The 11,838-nt window shown below is 41.8% G+C and overlaps 1 protein-coding gene across 2 annotated transcripts; it reads left to right on the forward strand.

Moving 5' to 3' along the window:
* The first annotated feature begins 250 nt into the window (after positions 1-250).
* Positions 251-6,244, forward strand: LOC115662425 (uncharacterized). 2 transcript variants are annotated; one of them, XM_056311910.1, is made up of 7 exons: positions 251-817; positions 912-1,059; positions 2,168-2,428; positions 4,296-4,377; positions 4,962-5,155; positions 5,420-5,687; positions 6,105-6,244. In XM_056311910.1, the coding sequence occupies exons 1-6, from the start codon at positions 570-572 to the stop codon at positions 5,684-5,686; spliced, it is 1,200 nt and encodes a 399-aa protein (XP_056167885.1). In that variant the 5' UTR covers positions 251-569; the 3' UTR covers position 5,687; positions 6,105-6,244. The 2 variants fall into 2 exon arrangements, with proteins under 2 accessions (XP_056167885.1, XP_030440437.1); XM_030584577.2 differs by lacking the exon at positions 6,105-6,244 and having other exon boundaries at positions 252-817; positions 5,420-6,068.
* Positions 6,245-11,838: the final 5,594 nt, after the last annotated feature.

Consider the following 11,838-nt stretch of genomic DNA (forward strand, 5'->3'; position numbering starts at 1 on the left):
AAAACACCGAGAAACATTATTATTTTCCCAAAAAATTAATCCCCGGAAAATATTTTTCAAAAACCGTCACATCCTTTTCCTGTGGGTTCGGAAAATCATGATCGGAATAGCGGACCAAAGGCTATGGAACTTAGGTGTGGGCTCAACAAAAGCCCTAGAATTTTCTAAGCTTATGAAACTGGATCCTAGAGAACCCGGGAACGCAGTGGTGGAGGTGAATCGCTGGGGACGTGAATGCAAGAGTGAATCTCGGGGTAGCGGCCCTCGGCCGCACGTTGAGGATCATACATCTGATGACTACCGCCACCTCCACCATTTTGTTTAAATCACATCATCGATACTAGCAACAAACTCTTCCCATTCATTCGTTTGATCCAAGCTCTTTGGCTTATAGCTCAGCTCCCTCCCTCTTTCGGGCGTTGCGCGAGCGACTGTGCGGAGCAGAGTTCCGAGAGGCAGAAGAGACGATGCGCATCTCGAGGCGGAGCCACCCACGCAAAGCCGCTCGCTCCGTCCGGCGCCGCCGGTCTTAGGTCCGGGGAGCCTGCAGCGACGGAGAGTGTGGGGGGATGATGATGGCGATCGGGATCGGATCGGGGGGAGCCTTCTCGCGGCCCTCCGCGGAGGAGCTGTGGCGGTCGAACGCCGGTGGCGGGTGGGCCACCGCCGCCGCCCTGCTCCTCGTGCTCCTCTGGCATTGCCGGGGGAGGCTGAGGCTCTTCTTTGGCTTCCTCTTCCGGTCTACGCTCCCCTCCGCCTCCTCCTCCTCCTCCTCCTCCGCCTCCGCCTCCGCCTCCGCCGCGTCTCCCCAAATCGGGTGAGCTATTCCCGTTCCTCGTGCTGCTTTTGATGTTTTCCTTCTGAATTTTCTTTCTGGGAGGAATTTGACTGGAAGTTTTCTGCTTCCGCAGCGGATTCTTGGAGACCGTGTCGGACGATGATTTGAGGTTTCTGATTCGGAATTTGGACGAGAGCAATTGCAATGAGGAGAGATGGGAGGATGTTGTCCAGAAAAGGAATAGCCTGGTCTCGTACTCCGCCAAGTGCTGTAGACCGAAGGTTTCTCCTGCTTCGATGTCATACTCTCCCATGCATTTCACGTGTTGTTCCGTTGGGTGGCGAGATTATTCAGTCCTGCTTGCATGTCGAGAGATGTTCTTAGGAAAGGAGAGGAGGAAATTGTACACCAGTATGATGATGCTTAGGTGTCGCATATTCCCTCAGTACTTGCTTGCCATGCCATTAAAATCAGCACAACCGCCATTGTTATATCATCAATGCTTTACCTTTGGCTTCCATTTGAACCTTGGAGATGGATGTTTGTTGCGAACAAGGGTGTTTGCAGTTAGCATTCCTTCGCCGCTATGGAATTTGGCTGTAAACACTGTTTCTGACCAGGTCTCCGTATTCTCTTTGCTCTTTAGTTCACGGAAATGGTCATATAAGAACTCGAGAGCAGCAGCCCGTGTAAAATTGTTCAAGTTAGGACAGCGAACTGTCATACTTTCTTACGTTAGTGAGCAACTCCTTGGTCAAACAGGGGAAGGCAATCATTTCATTAGTGGCCCGATGCATGGATAAATTGTGCATCCCAAATCTTTAAGGACCAAGAATTCGGATTTAGGCCTAATGGGTCTTTTTGGTGAAAGTTCAATCTGCATCGTTTAGAAACAAAAGGTATGTCAATTTAGTTTTGCTAAATGGAGAGGCGCTACGTGTCTTTTATCTTGAGACTCTTTCAAGGTGAGAGCCTGGCGTGCTACCTAAGAAAATGTGGAAGACATACGTTGCAACAATATAATTGGGAAAATGAGCGAAAAAAGTTCATAAATTTGGAAAGAAAAGGACACTATAGATGTCCAAAATGGCTGAAGCAACCTTAAACCTAATGCCAAAGATATTATTGATACCTACAAAAAGGAGTGCTTTATTGGGTGTAAAGGGACAAGGAGTACCCCATTGAGTGGTTATGTATTAGGATGTATCATTATAATTCGTAGTGCTTGATCATATTATTTTACTTTTGACTGAATGATCTCATCATCAGAGTCAATCTCAGGAAGTGCGTCTGCTTCTTTATAGGTGTAGTGACAATATCTTTGCTTTTATGAATTTCTTGAGCTGATTGTGAACAATCTCTTGCCTTTTTGTTTTTGGTTGCTTACAGGATGGCCCCTTGAAATACCTGAGTGTGACAGAATTTGAGAATTGCTCTCCTGAATTGCTGAGAGACTTTTACATGGACAATTTTTACAGGCAGCAATGGGACAAAACTGTTACTGAGCATGTCCAGTTGCAGGTGGATGTAAATAATGGAACTGAAATTGGTCAAACAATTAAAAAGTTTCCACTGTTGACAGCCAGAGAGTATGTATTGGCTTGGAGGCTGTGGGAGGACTCAGATGGAGCTTTCTACTGTTTTACGAAGGTAATTCATGCATCTCTATGTTCTGGTAACTCTCTGAATTGATGAGCTTTCTCTTTTTCAATGATGGAATCTTTTGAATAAATTACTTGCATACAACTAGATTCTCTCTCTCTCTCTCTCTCTCATTCATGCTCGCCATACTTGTTGTATTGCATGACAGGACCGTATGGTTAGGAGATCATATGGCAAGAGCTTTCGGTCCAACAGTCAGAACTTGAAACTAATACCACATGTCACTTGCCCTTTATTTCTGTACCAAAGTAATACTAAATTTCTTCCTAATTTCTGAAGGTTTATTCAGGAGTTCAGTCTTGAGAATACTTTTGATGGGATGACTGCCTATATTGGTTCATTGGTTCATTTCCATTTCAGAAATAAATTCATGTTTCAGCTCATTTGATGCCAAGGAAAAATGATTTGATTGTTTGGTGAGACTTGGATGATACAATATGTTTAGTTAATTGGCATAAGGCCTCATAACTTTTGACTTTGCTGCTTCATCTTCTTGAAACGGTAATTTGGTGAGCTGAAGATTATATCAGGAGTTTATCATTTTGATTCTCCGTGATTGTGACCATGGTGCTTATCATAGTTGATTCAGTAACAAACCACCAAAAGAAATGTTGTTAAAATTGTGGAACTCATTGGTAAGATCGGTCTAGAACAAGGCGGAGGGAGGCAACTACAAGGTGATTGAACAAATATTTTTGTCAAAGTACTATATTGTAGTTATAGCAAGTCATATATGTTAAAAAAAAAAGAAAGACTGTCAAGTTTTGGGTGCGTGTCCTTAAAGCTCGATTATCACATTTCACAATGAGTTTTCTTGAGAAGAGGTGTGCAAAGGAATACAATAAATTGGATCGGATTTTGCAGTTTTTTCTTCTGCAGTACCTCCACGTGACATGAGCGTGAAAGGGATTCAAGAATCAGTTTTCTTTTTATAAGGGCTATAATCATTATTTTGGCTGTTTGACCCCATATTGTTGGGTGGATCTCCAAAGATATGAAAGAAAGTTCTCCCTCTAAGCCGTATGTACATACGAATTTCATTGAATATGGCTTTCCATAGAATTCGATATGTATCCGTGAGATCGAGTATGGAATTCTGTTTACTCACTTGAAATTGAGTATCCGTTTCCCTCCCTTTCCTGCTCAGATTGGAAATCCTGGCAAGGAAAGCTTTTCATCGATATGTATTCTAGCAAGGAAAGCTTTTGACTTTTCTGAAGTTTCATATGGACAAGACTACTCCTTCCTTTAGAGGCTTCTCTAAGGAGGACTCGAGACTTTGTGCGAGAGGGAAGGGAGGAGTGTCTTGTTACTGGCTTACTTGTCTTTATCTTTATTTGGGCTTACCAAGGAGTTATGGGTTCAACACCAGACTGTGCTCTATATTTTGCTATCCTAAGTGCAAAGTGTGTTGTCACATCAATTCCACGGCTTTTATAACGAGGCTGCAATTATCCCCAGGTGTCGCTACTTTTTGAAGGCTGTAGAAACATGAATATTAAGTGATGTCTCAACTCTGGGTGCTATAACAGGTCCGAAAGATCTTTCAAATCGGTGGTTTGTTGTAGATAGGGACTGGTTTGACGATGTGCACCTAGAGCCTAGAGGAGAGTTGATACTCCAATTTCCTTGCTGCCGGCAAGGAAAGTTATGTGACCATATCAAGTTGTGGTGACTAATATTTTGGTCTTCTCAATTACCCTGCAATATGCTAGAGTAATTGAGATTTTAAGAATCATACACGTGATCAGGAATAGGTATCTATGGCCTTCTTATGTTGAACTTACTATTGATGAGAAGACTTTGTATTTGACGATAAAGGCCTTGTTCATTTATCTTCTTCAACCATTACCAGGAATGTCAACATCCCTCAGCACCACAGCAGCGGAAGTATGTTCGTGTTAAGTACTTTAGATCAGGATGGAGAATCAGGAAAAGTATGTTCTCAAACTTCTTGTTCTAGCGATATTTCTTTTCCTTGATAATAGATTCTGTTTGAAGCTTCATTGACTGGGACAATAACTCAAACCCTTAGTGGGTGTTTGATTGTTTGGTGTGGCTTGTGCACTGACCTTTCTGCCTCTTATTAACTTTTAAGAGTTGGAAATCAGTTTTCCATTTTATGTTGAAAATCTCAAATATGTTTAAAAGAATTATAACTCCATTAAAACTAAAATAATCTATTATTCTTAGCAAGAAATTCATGAGGGGCTTTTGGAATGTCTTTGGGTTTAAATTTTGCTTTTAGCCTTAGGCAATTTCACTCTTATATGATATTGCCTACCTGAAATCCTTATGACAGATAGATATTGACATTTAAAGTTATTCGAAATCGTGTAGATTCTTTTCAATTATATTTTAAAAAATTAAAGTAGATAATCATTTTTCTGTGAAAAAGCCCAACGGCAGCTTTTAACTTTTAGAAGTTGAGGCAAACATGCACTGCATGTCGACTACCTTATATCAGCAGGCTTATGGGCTTTTGCTTCATTCATGAATCTCTTTCCCCCCTGCTTTGCAGTTCCTGGCAGGAATGCCTCTGAGATTGGAATGTTCCATCAAGAAGATGCTGGTTTAAATGTGGAAATGGCAAAGCTGGCTTTCGCAAAGGGGATATGGAGTTACGTGTGCAGGATGGACAGTGCATTACGCAAATACTCATCGAGTCATCTGCAACATGGCTCATCTCTCAGTGCTGTCACTTTTATCCAGAAGGTCTGACAAAGAGATTAATTTGCTAACTTTAGTTTTCTAGGTCGTGGTTAGTTTCACCATAACCTGATTACCTGCTCATACATGATAAACAGAAATAGGGGTACTTCTGATTTTACGGTGGTCACTAGATTCATTGACCTCCTTGGTTCCAAGAAATGAGCTTACGCTGCTCTATCCTTTACCTATTTTCTCGTTTCATCTGCAAGCAAAGTCTCCCGAAATTTTCTACAGGGTGGCTGATATGTGCTTTTCTCCCACTCCTAGGTACCTCGTGAACTACAAATGTCAAGCAGCGCTAACTCTTCATCTGTGGCTGCAGCACCTTCAGTTCGTGTTGAAACAATCAGTGAAAAGAAGAAACTATTGAGAAGACCATCTAAGAAAGCACTTGCCAATGGTTTTCTTCTTCTAGGAGGTATCATTTGCCTGACTCGTGGCCACTCTACGCTTGGAGCTAAAGTAGCCGTCGGCTACGTGTTGACAAAACTGACTAAACGCGGTGCTTCTTCCAGTCAAAGACTGCAGAACTGAGGTACCGTGACCTAAGAAGTTGCTGGAACTGTATTGAAGGTCTAACGAGCAAAGTACATTTCGTTACAACACTAGGCTGATCTATTGGTACGACGACCACCAATTGGATGGTGTAGAAGAGGTGAAAAAGAGAGGTGCATGGGTTAGATTACACAGAGCAGAAAGAGAAAGAGATCCTTATTAAAGTTTTCGTAGTGTTTGGTCAAATGTATGTAGTTACCTGGAACAAGACTTACCAAATCCACACAACAGAATTGTCAGCTTTTATGCACAAATAGCCCATTCTAAAACTGCATTGTCTGCGCTGCAAATAATCCTTGATGATGTGTAAATCATATGATACGGCATTCTAATGTTGTAATCCTTTATTTAGTCTTTAACATTTTAGATGTTATGATATCTGTATACTACTTTCCAGATGATAATAGAGTGGTGGAGGAACAGCGAGAAGCAGTTGGAGTCGTCTTTGTACTCTTCTTGTGGGACAAAGAGTATGAGATGGAAGTGTCCGCTGGGTTTGAGAAGTATATCATTGGCAATCGGTCATGAAGTCCCTCCCCATGGAAAATTTGCGGGATTGTGCATCTGCTTCTCTTGCAAGAACATATTTCTGGTTTGAAATTGCAATTTGCTCTGTGATCACCTTTCCGTTTTCTCAGGTTCTACGACAAGCCTTCCTGCGATGGCAGAGTTTGCATCGATCAAATTTAGAAGCAAGTCTCATGTTCCGGATGACAGAGAGCGAAATTCTCAGGTCTTATAACAAGCCCTCCAGCGATGGCGGAGTTCGCATAGGTCAAATTTTGGAAGTAAGTCTCATGTTCCCAACTGGCATACGGCCAAATTCCCAACTATTTTTGTGGCCCTCGCGAAAATCAACAACATCGCCTGTTGCTGGCTGCTGCGAGGAAAACCGAGGTAAACATTCGTGTCAGTTTATGAGTGATCGTAGCCCTACTCTGATGAGTTGATCTTGTTTGAATAGAGTAGATTTGCCATTGTACACGTCATACATATCAATTCACAGCATGCTCCAAACGACTTGGCTTAAGCGAAAAGAAAGCATTTTGTACTGATCTTCAATTTTGAGTTCACTGAAAACGAAATTTATGCTTTTTTGACTTGACTTTCGTGTTGGGTTGTTGTTGAACAACTAGAGAATGAGGACTATATTCATAATTCGTTCTTTGAATTGGGTTATTTTATTCCTACGTCCTAATTGGAGAAAAAGACGTTGATGGATGGGTTACAATTTTTGGATTAATTAATAATACATTTGGGTGTTATTCATATTTGTAATCTGCCAATCATAAAATATCTAGAGGAAAATATGTTTTTTTTTAATTGTGAAGTGTCATCATTTCCTCAAAGAAGTATTCAAGTGACAATTAGGAATCGACGAAATAGAAATCATAATAAAAGGACTGTAAGACTAATTAAATGTCGAATTTTTAGTTGGAATTAAATCCTCAAAATAACTGTTCTTATTTTGTAAGACGTAATTCTAAAGGTCGGGATTACGTTATTCTAAACTTTGATTCCATATCTTTGTGAAACAAACGAGGCCTTTAAGGTGATGCAGTCTCATAAAATGTGTTGCCAAATATACGTGTTACGTACTATACGACTCTTTTGTTTACTAAGATTGTGCTACAATACCATTACATGTATACCAAATAGACCAGTTTAACAACGATGATACGGAAGCTTCGCGGTATTTAAGTTCGAGATTGATTTATAAATGTCACACGACACTTGTTAGTCCAACTAACCAAGAAAACATCGGTGCAATCAAGATAGAGTTTTGTATGGCACGGACTTTCAATGAACTTAAAAGATCCCTCAAGTTAATGTGTAATTGAGCTTGTTGATAGCCAAGAAGAAAATGTGTTATTGAGTTGCCGTTTGAAAATGGAAATGTGTGAATACTTGCAAATACATTATGCATCCAAGCATAAATTTGAGCAAGATTATCAAGCGATCGACGGATTGCTAATGTGTATATAGTATAATACACACGTTAGATAAGAATAAAGCAGGGCCGATTACTTGCAGCGCATGAAATACTTGGATGGCTAGGGTTGTTACATGAAAAAAAAAAATATCGTCATGAATGGATTAACAAGTGAGACAATTACCACTAAATTCAATCAACCCGATGACCTGATGTGTAGCATATCGGATCTTTGTGATATTGAAGACGAACATATCTATAGATATAGGGGTGTCTATGGTTCCGTTTGGTCCCGAGCCGAACTGTTTGGGTGTGTATTGACTTTGAACCCAACCGCGGTTCGGTACGGTTTTTTGGTTTTCTTTTTCGTAAAATTAAGAAGAAGTTTAGCGAAAAAGGAGAGAAAATATGTAAATTGTAATATTAAGAAGATGGACGGATATCAATTCGGTTAGGTAACACCTAAACTATCCAAACCGGAACGAGAAACGGCTATCTTGTCTTTATCCTAACCAAAACTCGAATCAAGCCCAAAATGGACAAAATTTGGGTTGGATTTCGATTTTGCTTCCGACGCCCCTGGTCAATAATATGCATAAAAGGTGGGATCAATGACTCATCTATCCCGTGAAGAGAAAAAAGGAGCAGACCAAAACAAGATTTACGGACATCGCCGTCGCTGGATTTTTTGTTTTTTTTTTTTGTCTTGTTTTGACTTCTCTCACGTCACGTGGATAGAAAAAGGAGGAGTGGAGGCTAAAGATAGCAGGTGGCGGACGGTCTTACTTGTACGGCCCCGGCTACTCCGTGAGGAGGCAAATTTGGGAGTTCGACCCTGAGGCCGGCACCGCCGTGGCGGCGGCTCCACGTCAAGCCCCTTGGGGACCGCCTCTTGCGCATGCACATACATAACACATACCGAGCACCCGAACACCCACACACGCGCGCGTGCTCGTTCTCATTCGGAGCTGGTCCATTATATTGTTTGAGCTTGGGCGCGCTGGAAAATCAAGTCGCAGTCTGTAGGGCTCGAGAGACACGTACTGAAGTACAAGCGCCGCCTTACGGGAGGGCTATACGCGCCAACCTAACAATCCGTTGAAACCATCAAGGCTAAATGTCGGGAGGGTCAAGGCCCAAACATTACTTTGGGCAAGATGGTCAAGTGAATGACCAATTGAATCCGATTGCTCGTCCATTGGGAGTAGGCAGATTTTTCCGCAACCAATTATTGACTAATACAATTATGTACATAGTATAATCCACACGATGAATCATGCTGGGACTAGGCAGATCAAGCCGCCACCAATTATCGACTGATACAATTATGTACATAGTATAGTCCACATGATTAGCTTGGTTGACAACAAGACAGAGATGACGGTGGCGGAATCGGTAGTATGAGATGATAGTGCGAGAGAGGGGTTTAACTAAATTATAAGTGTTGACAAGGAACGATGATTATATCACGAGTTTTTAGGAACTCATAAATGCCAATTCCATCACCAGATGCGAGATTTTTTGCGAGATCTCGTAATTTGAATGGTTATGTAACTTTTTCTCATCTATAAGATTGTTAATATAAACCGATAATAACATCATTCTTATATATTGTTATAGTAATGCCGAGCTTCTCTCACATACTTTTGAGAACGGTTTACATCCGTTCGTATCCCACATCGTGTAATTTTCATCCCGTTCATAGGACCTGTTTGGTTCAACTTTGAAAATGCTACTTGGGGAAATGCAAATACCTTTGGGTGAAAGCCTATTGAGGAAATGCAAATGGTGTTTGGTAAAAATATTTTGTAAAGCTTCTTTGGTCAAAATATAGTGTTTGGTAAATTTTTTTTGCAAATGGACTTTGATAATTATTTTATTTATTAAAAAAAAAAACAAAACCTACCATCGCCGGAGCCGGCCGCCGGCGAGGGCCTACGGTCACCGGCGAGATAGATCTGGCGCCGGCGGCCGTCGCCCGAGGTCAGGCGACCACCGGCGAGCCAGATCTGCCGCCGCCGGCGGTCGCCCGAGGCCAGGCGACCCTTGGCGGGGGTCACACGACCTAGGCGACGGCCGCCTGGGTTGCGCGTCCCAGGCGGCCGTCGCCTGGGTCGTGCGACCCTCGCCGAGGGTCGCCTGGCCTCGGGCGACCGCCGATAGCCGCAGATCTGGCTCGCCGGTGGTCGCCCGACCTCGCCGGCCACCCTCGCCGGCCGCCCTCACCGGTTGCCTGGTGAAGAACAGCTTCAAACCAAAAAAAAATATATATATATATATTGGTGAACAGCAGCATTCGTGGAATGCTGAAAGCCCAAGACTGGTCCGGACAATAACTCAAACCCTTAGTGGGTTTTTGATTGTTTGGTGTGGCTTTTGCACTGAACTTTCTGCCTCTTATTAACTTTTAGAGTTGGAAATCATTTTTCCATTTTATGTTGAAAATCTCAAATATGTTTAAAAAATTATAACTCCATTAAAACTAAAATAATCTTTTATTCCTAGCTAGAAATTCACGAGGGGCTTCTGGAATGGCTTTTGGTTTAAATTTTTCTTTTCGCCTTAAGCAAGTTAACTCTCTTATGATATTGTCTACCTGAAATCCTTATGACAGATAGATATTGACGTTTATTGTCATTCGAAGTCGTGTAGATTCTTTTCAATAATATTTTAACAAATTAAAATAAATAATAATTTTTCTGTGGGGAAGCCCAAAGGCACTTTTTAACGTTTAGAAGTTGAGGCAAACAAGCGTTGCATGTCGACTGCCTCACGTCAGCAGGCTTATGGGCTTTTACTCCATTCATGAGTCTCTTTCCCCCCTGCTTCGCAGTACCTGGCAGGAATGCCTCTGAGATTTGAATGTTCCATCAAGAAGATGCTGGTTTAAATGTGGAAATGGCAAAGATGGCTTTTGCAAAGGGCATATGGAGTTACGTTTGCAAGATGGACAGTGCATTACGCAAATACTCATCGACTAATCTGCAACGTGGTTCATCTCTCAGTGCTGTCACTTAAATCCAGAAGGTCTGACAAAGAGATTAATTTGCTAGCGCTTTAGTTTTTCTAGGTCGTGGTTAGCTTCACCATAAGCTGATTACCTGCTCATACATGATAAACAGAAATAGGGGCACTTCTGATTTTATGGTGGTCACTAAATTCATTGACCTCCTTAGTTCCAAGAAATCAGCTTACGCTGCTCTACTCTTTCCCTATTTTCTCGTTATATCTGCAAGCAAACTCTCCCGAAATTTTCTACATGGTGGCTGATATATGCTTTTCTCCCACTCCTAGGTACCTCGTGAACTATAAATGTCACGCAGCGCTAACTCTTCACCAGTGTCTGCAGCACCTTCAGTTTGTGTTGAAACAATCACTGAATAGAAAAGACTATTGAGAAGACCATCTAAGAAAGCACTTGCCGATGGTTTTCTTCTTCTTGGAGGCATCATTTGCCTGACTTGTGGCCACTCTACACTTGGAGCTAAAGTAGCCGTCGGCACGTGTTGACAAAACTGAGTAATTGCGGTGATTCTTCCAGTCAAAGACTGCAGAACTGAGGTACCCTGACCTAAGAAGTTGCTGGAACTGTATTGAAGGTCTAACGAGCAAAGTACATTTCGTTACAACACTAGGTTGATCTATTGGTACGACAACCACCGATTGGATGGTGTATAAGAAGTGAAAAAGAGAGGTGCATGGGTTAGAAAACACAGAGCAAAAAGAGAAAGAGATCCTTATTTAAGTTTCTCTGTGTTTGGTCAAATGTATGTTATTACCTGGAACAAGACTTACCAATTCCACACAACAGAATTGTCAACTTTTATACACAAACAGCCCATTCTGAAACTGCATTATCTGCACCGCAAATAATCCTTGATGATGTGTAAATCATATGATGCAGCATTCTAATATTCTTTTCCTTTATTTAGTCTTTAACATTTTAGATGTTATGATATCTGTATACTACTTTCCAGATGATAATAGAGTGGTGGAGCAACAGCGAGAATCAGTTGGAGTCGTCTCTGTACTCTTCTCGTGGGACAAAGAGTATGAGATGGAAGCGTCTGCTAGATTTGAGAAGTATGTCATCCGCAATCAGTCATGAAGTCCCTCCCTGCGGAAAAAAATGTGGGATTGTGCATCTGCTTCTCTTGGAAGAACATGTTTCTGGTTTGAAATTGCAATTTGCTATGTG

Source organism: Syzygium oleosum, unplaced genomic scaffold, assembly GCF_021117445.2.
Source record: "Syzygium oleosum isolate NSW1041296 unplaced genomic scaffold, Sole_v2.1 Sole_v2.05, whole genome shotgun sequence".
Classification (NCBI taxonomy): domain Eukaryota; kingdom Viridiplantae; phylum Streptophyta; class Magnoliopsida; order Myrtales; family Myrtaceae; genus Syzygium; species Syzygium oleosum.

Coding starts and splice junctions, on each gene's coding strand:
- LOC115662425 (XM_056311910.1), top strand. CDS start 570: ATGATGATGGCGATCGGGATCGGATCGGGGGGAGCCTTCTCGCGGCCC. Junction 818..911: donor GCCGCGTCTCCCCAAATCGG/GTGAGCTATTCC, acceptor CTGCTTCCGCAG/CGGATTCTTGGAGACCGTGT. Junction 4,378..4,961: donor AGGATGGAGAATCAGGAAAA/GTATGTTCTCAA, acceptor CCTGCTTTGCAG/TTCCTGGCAGGAATGCCTCT.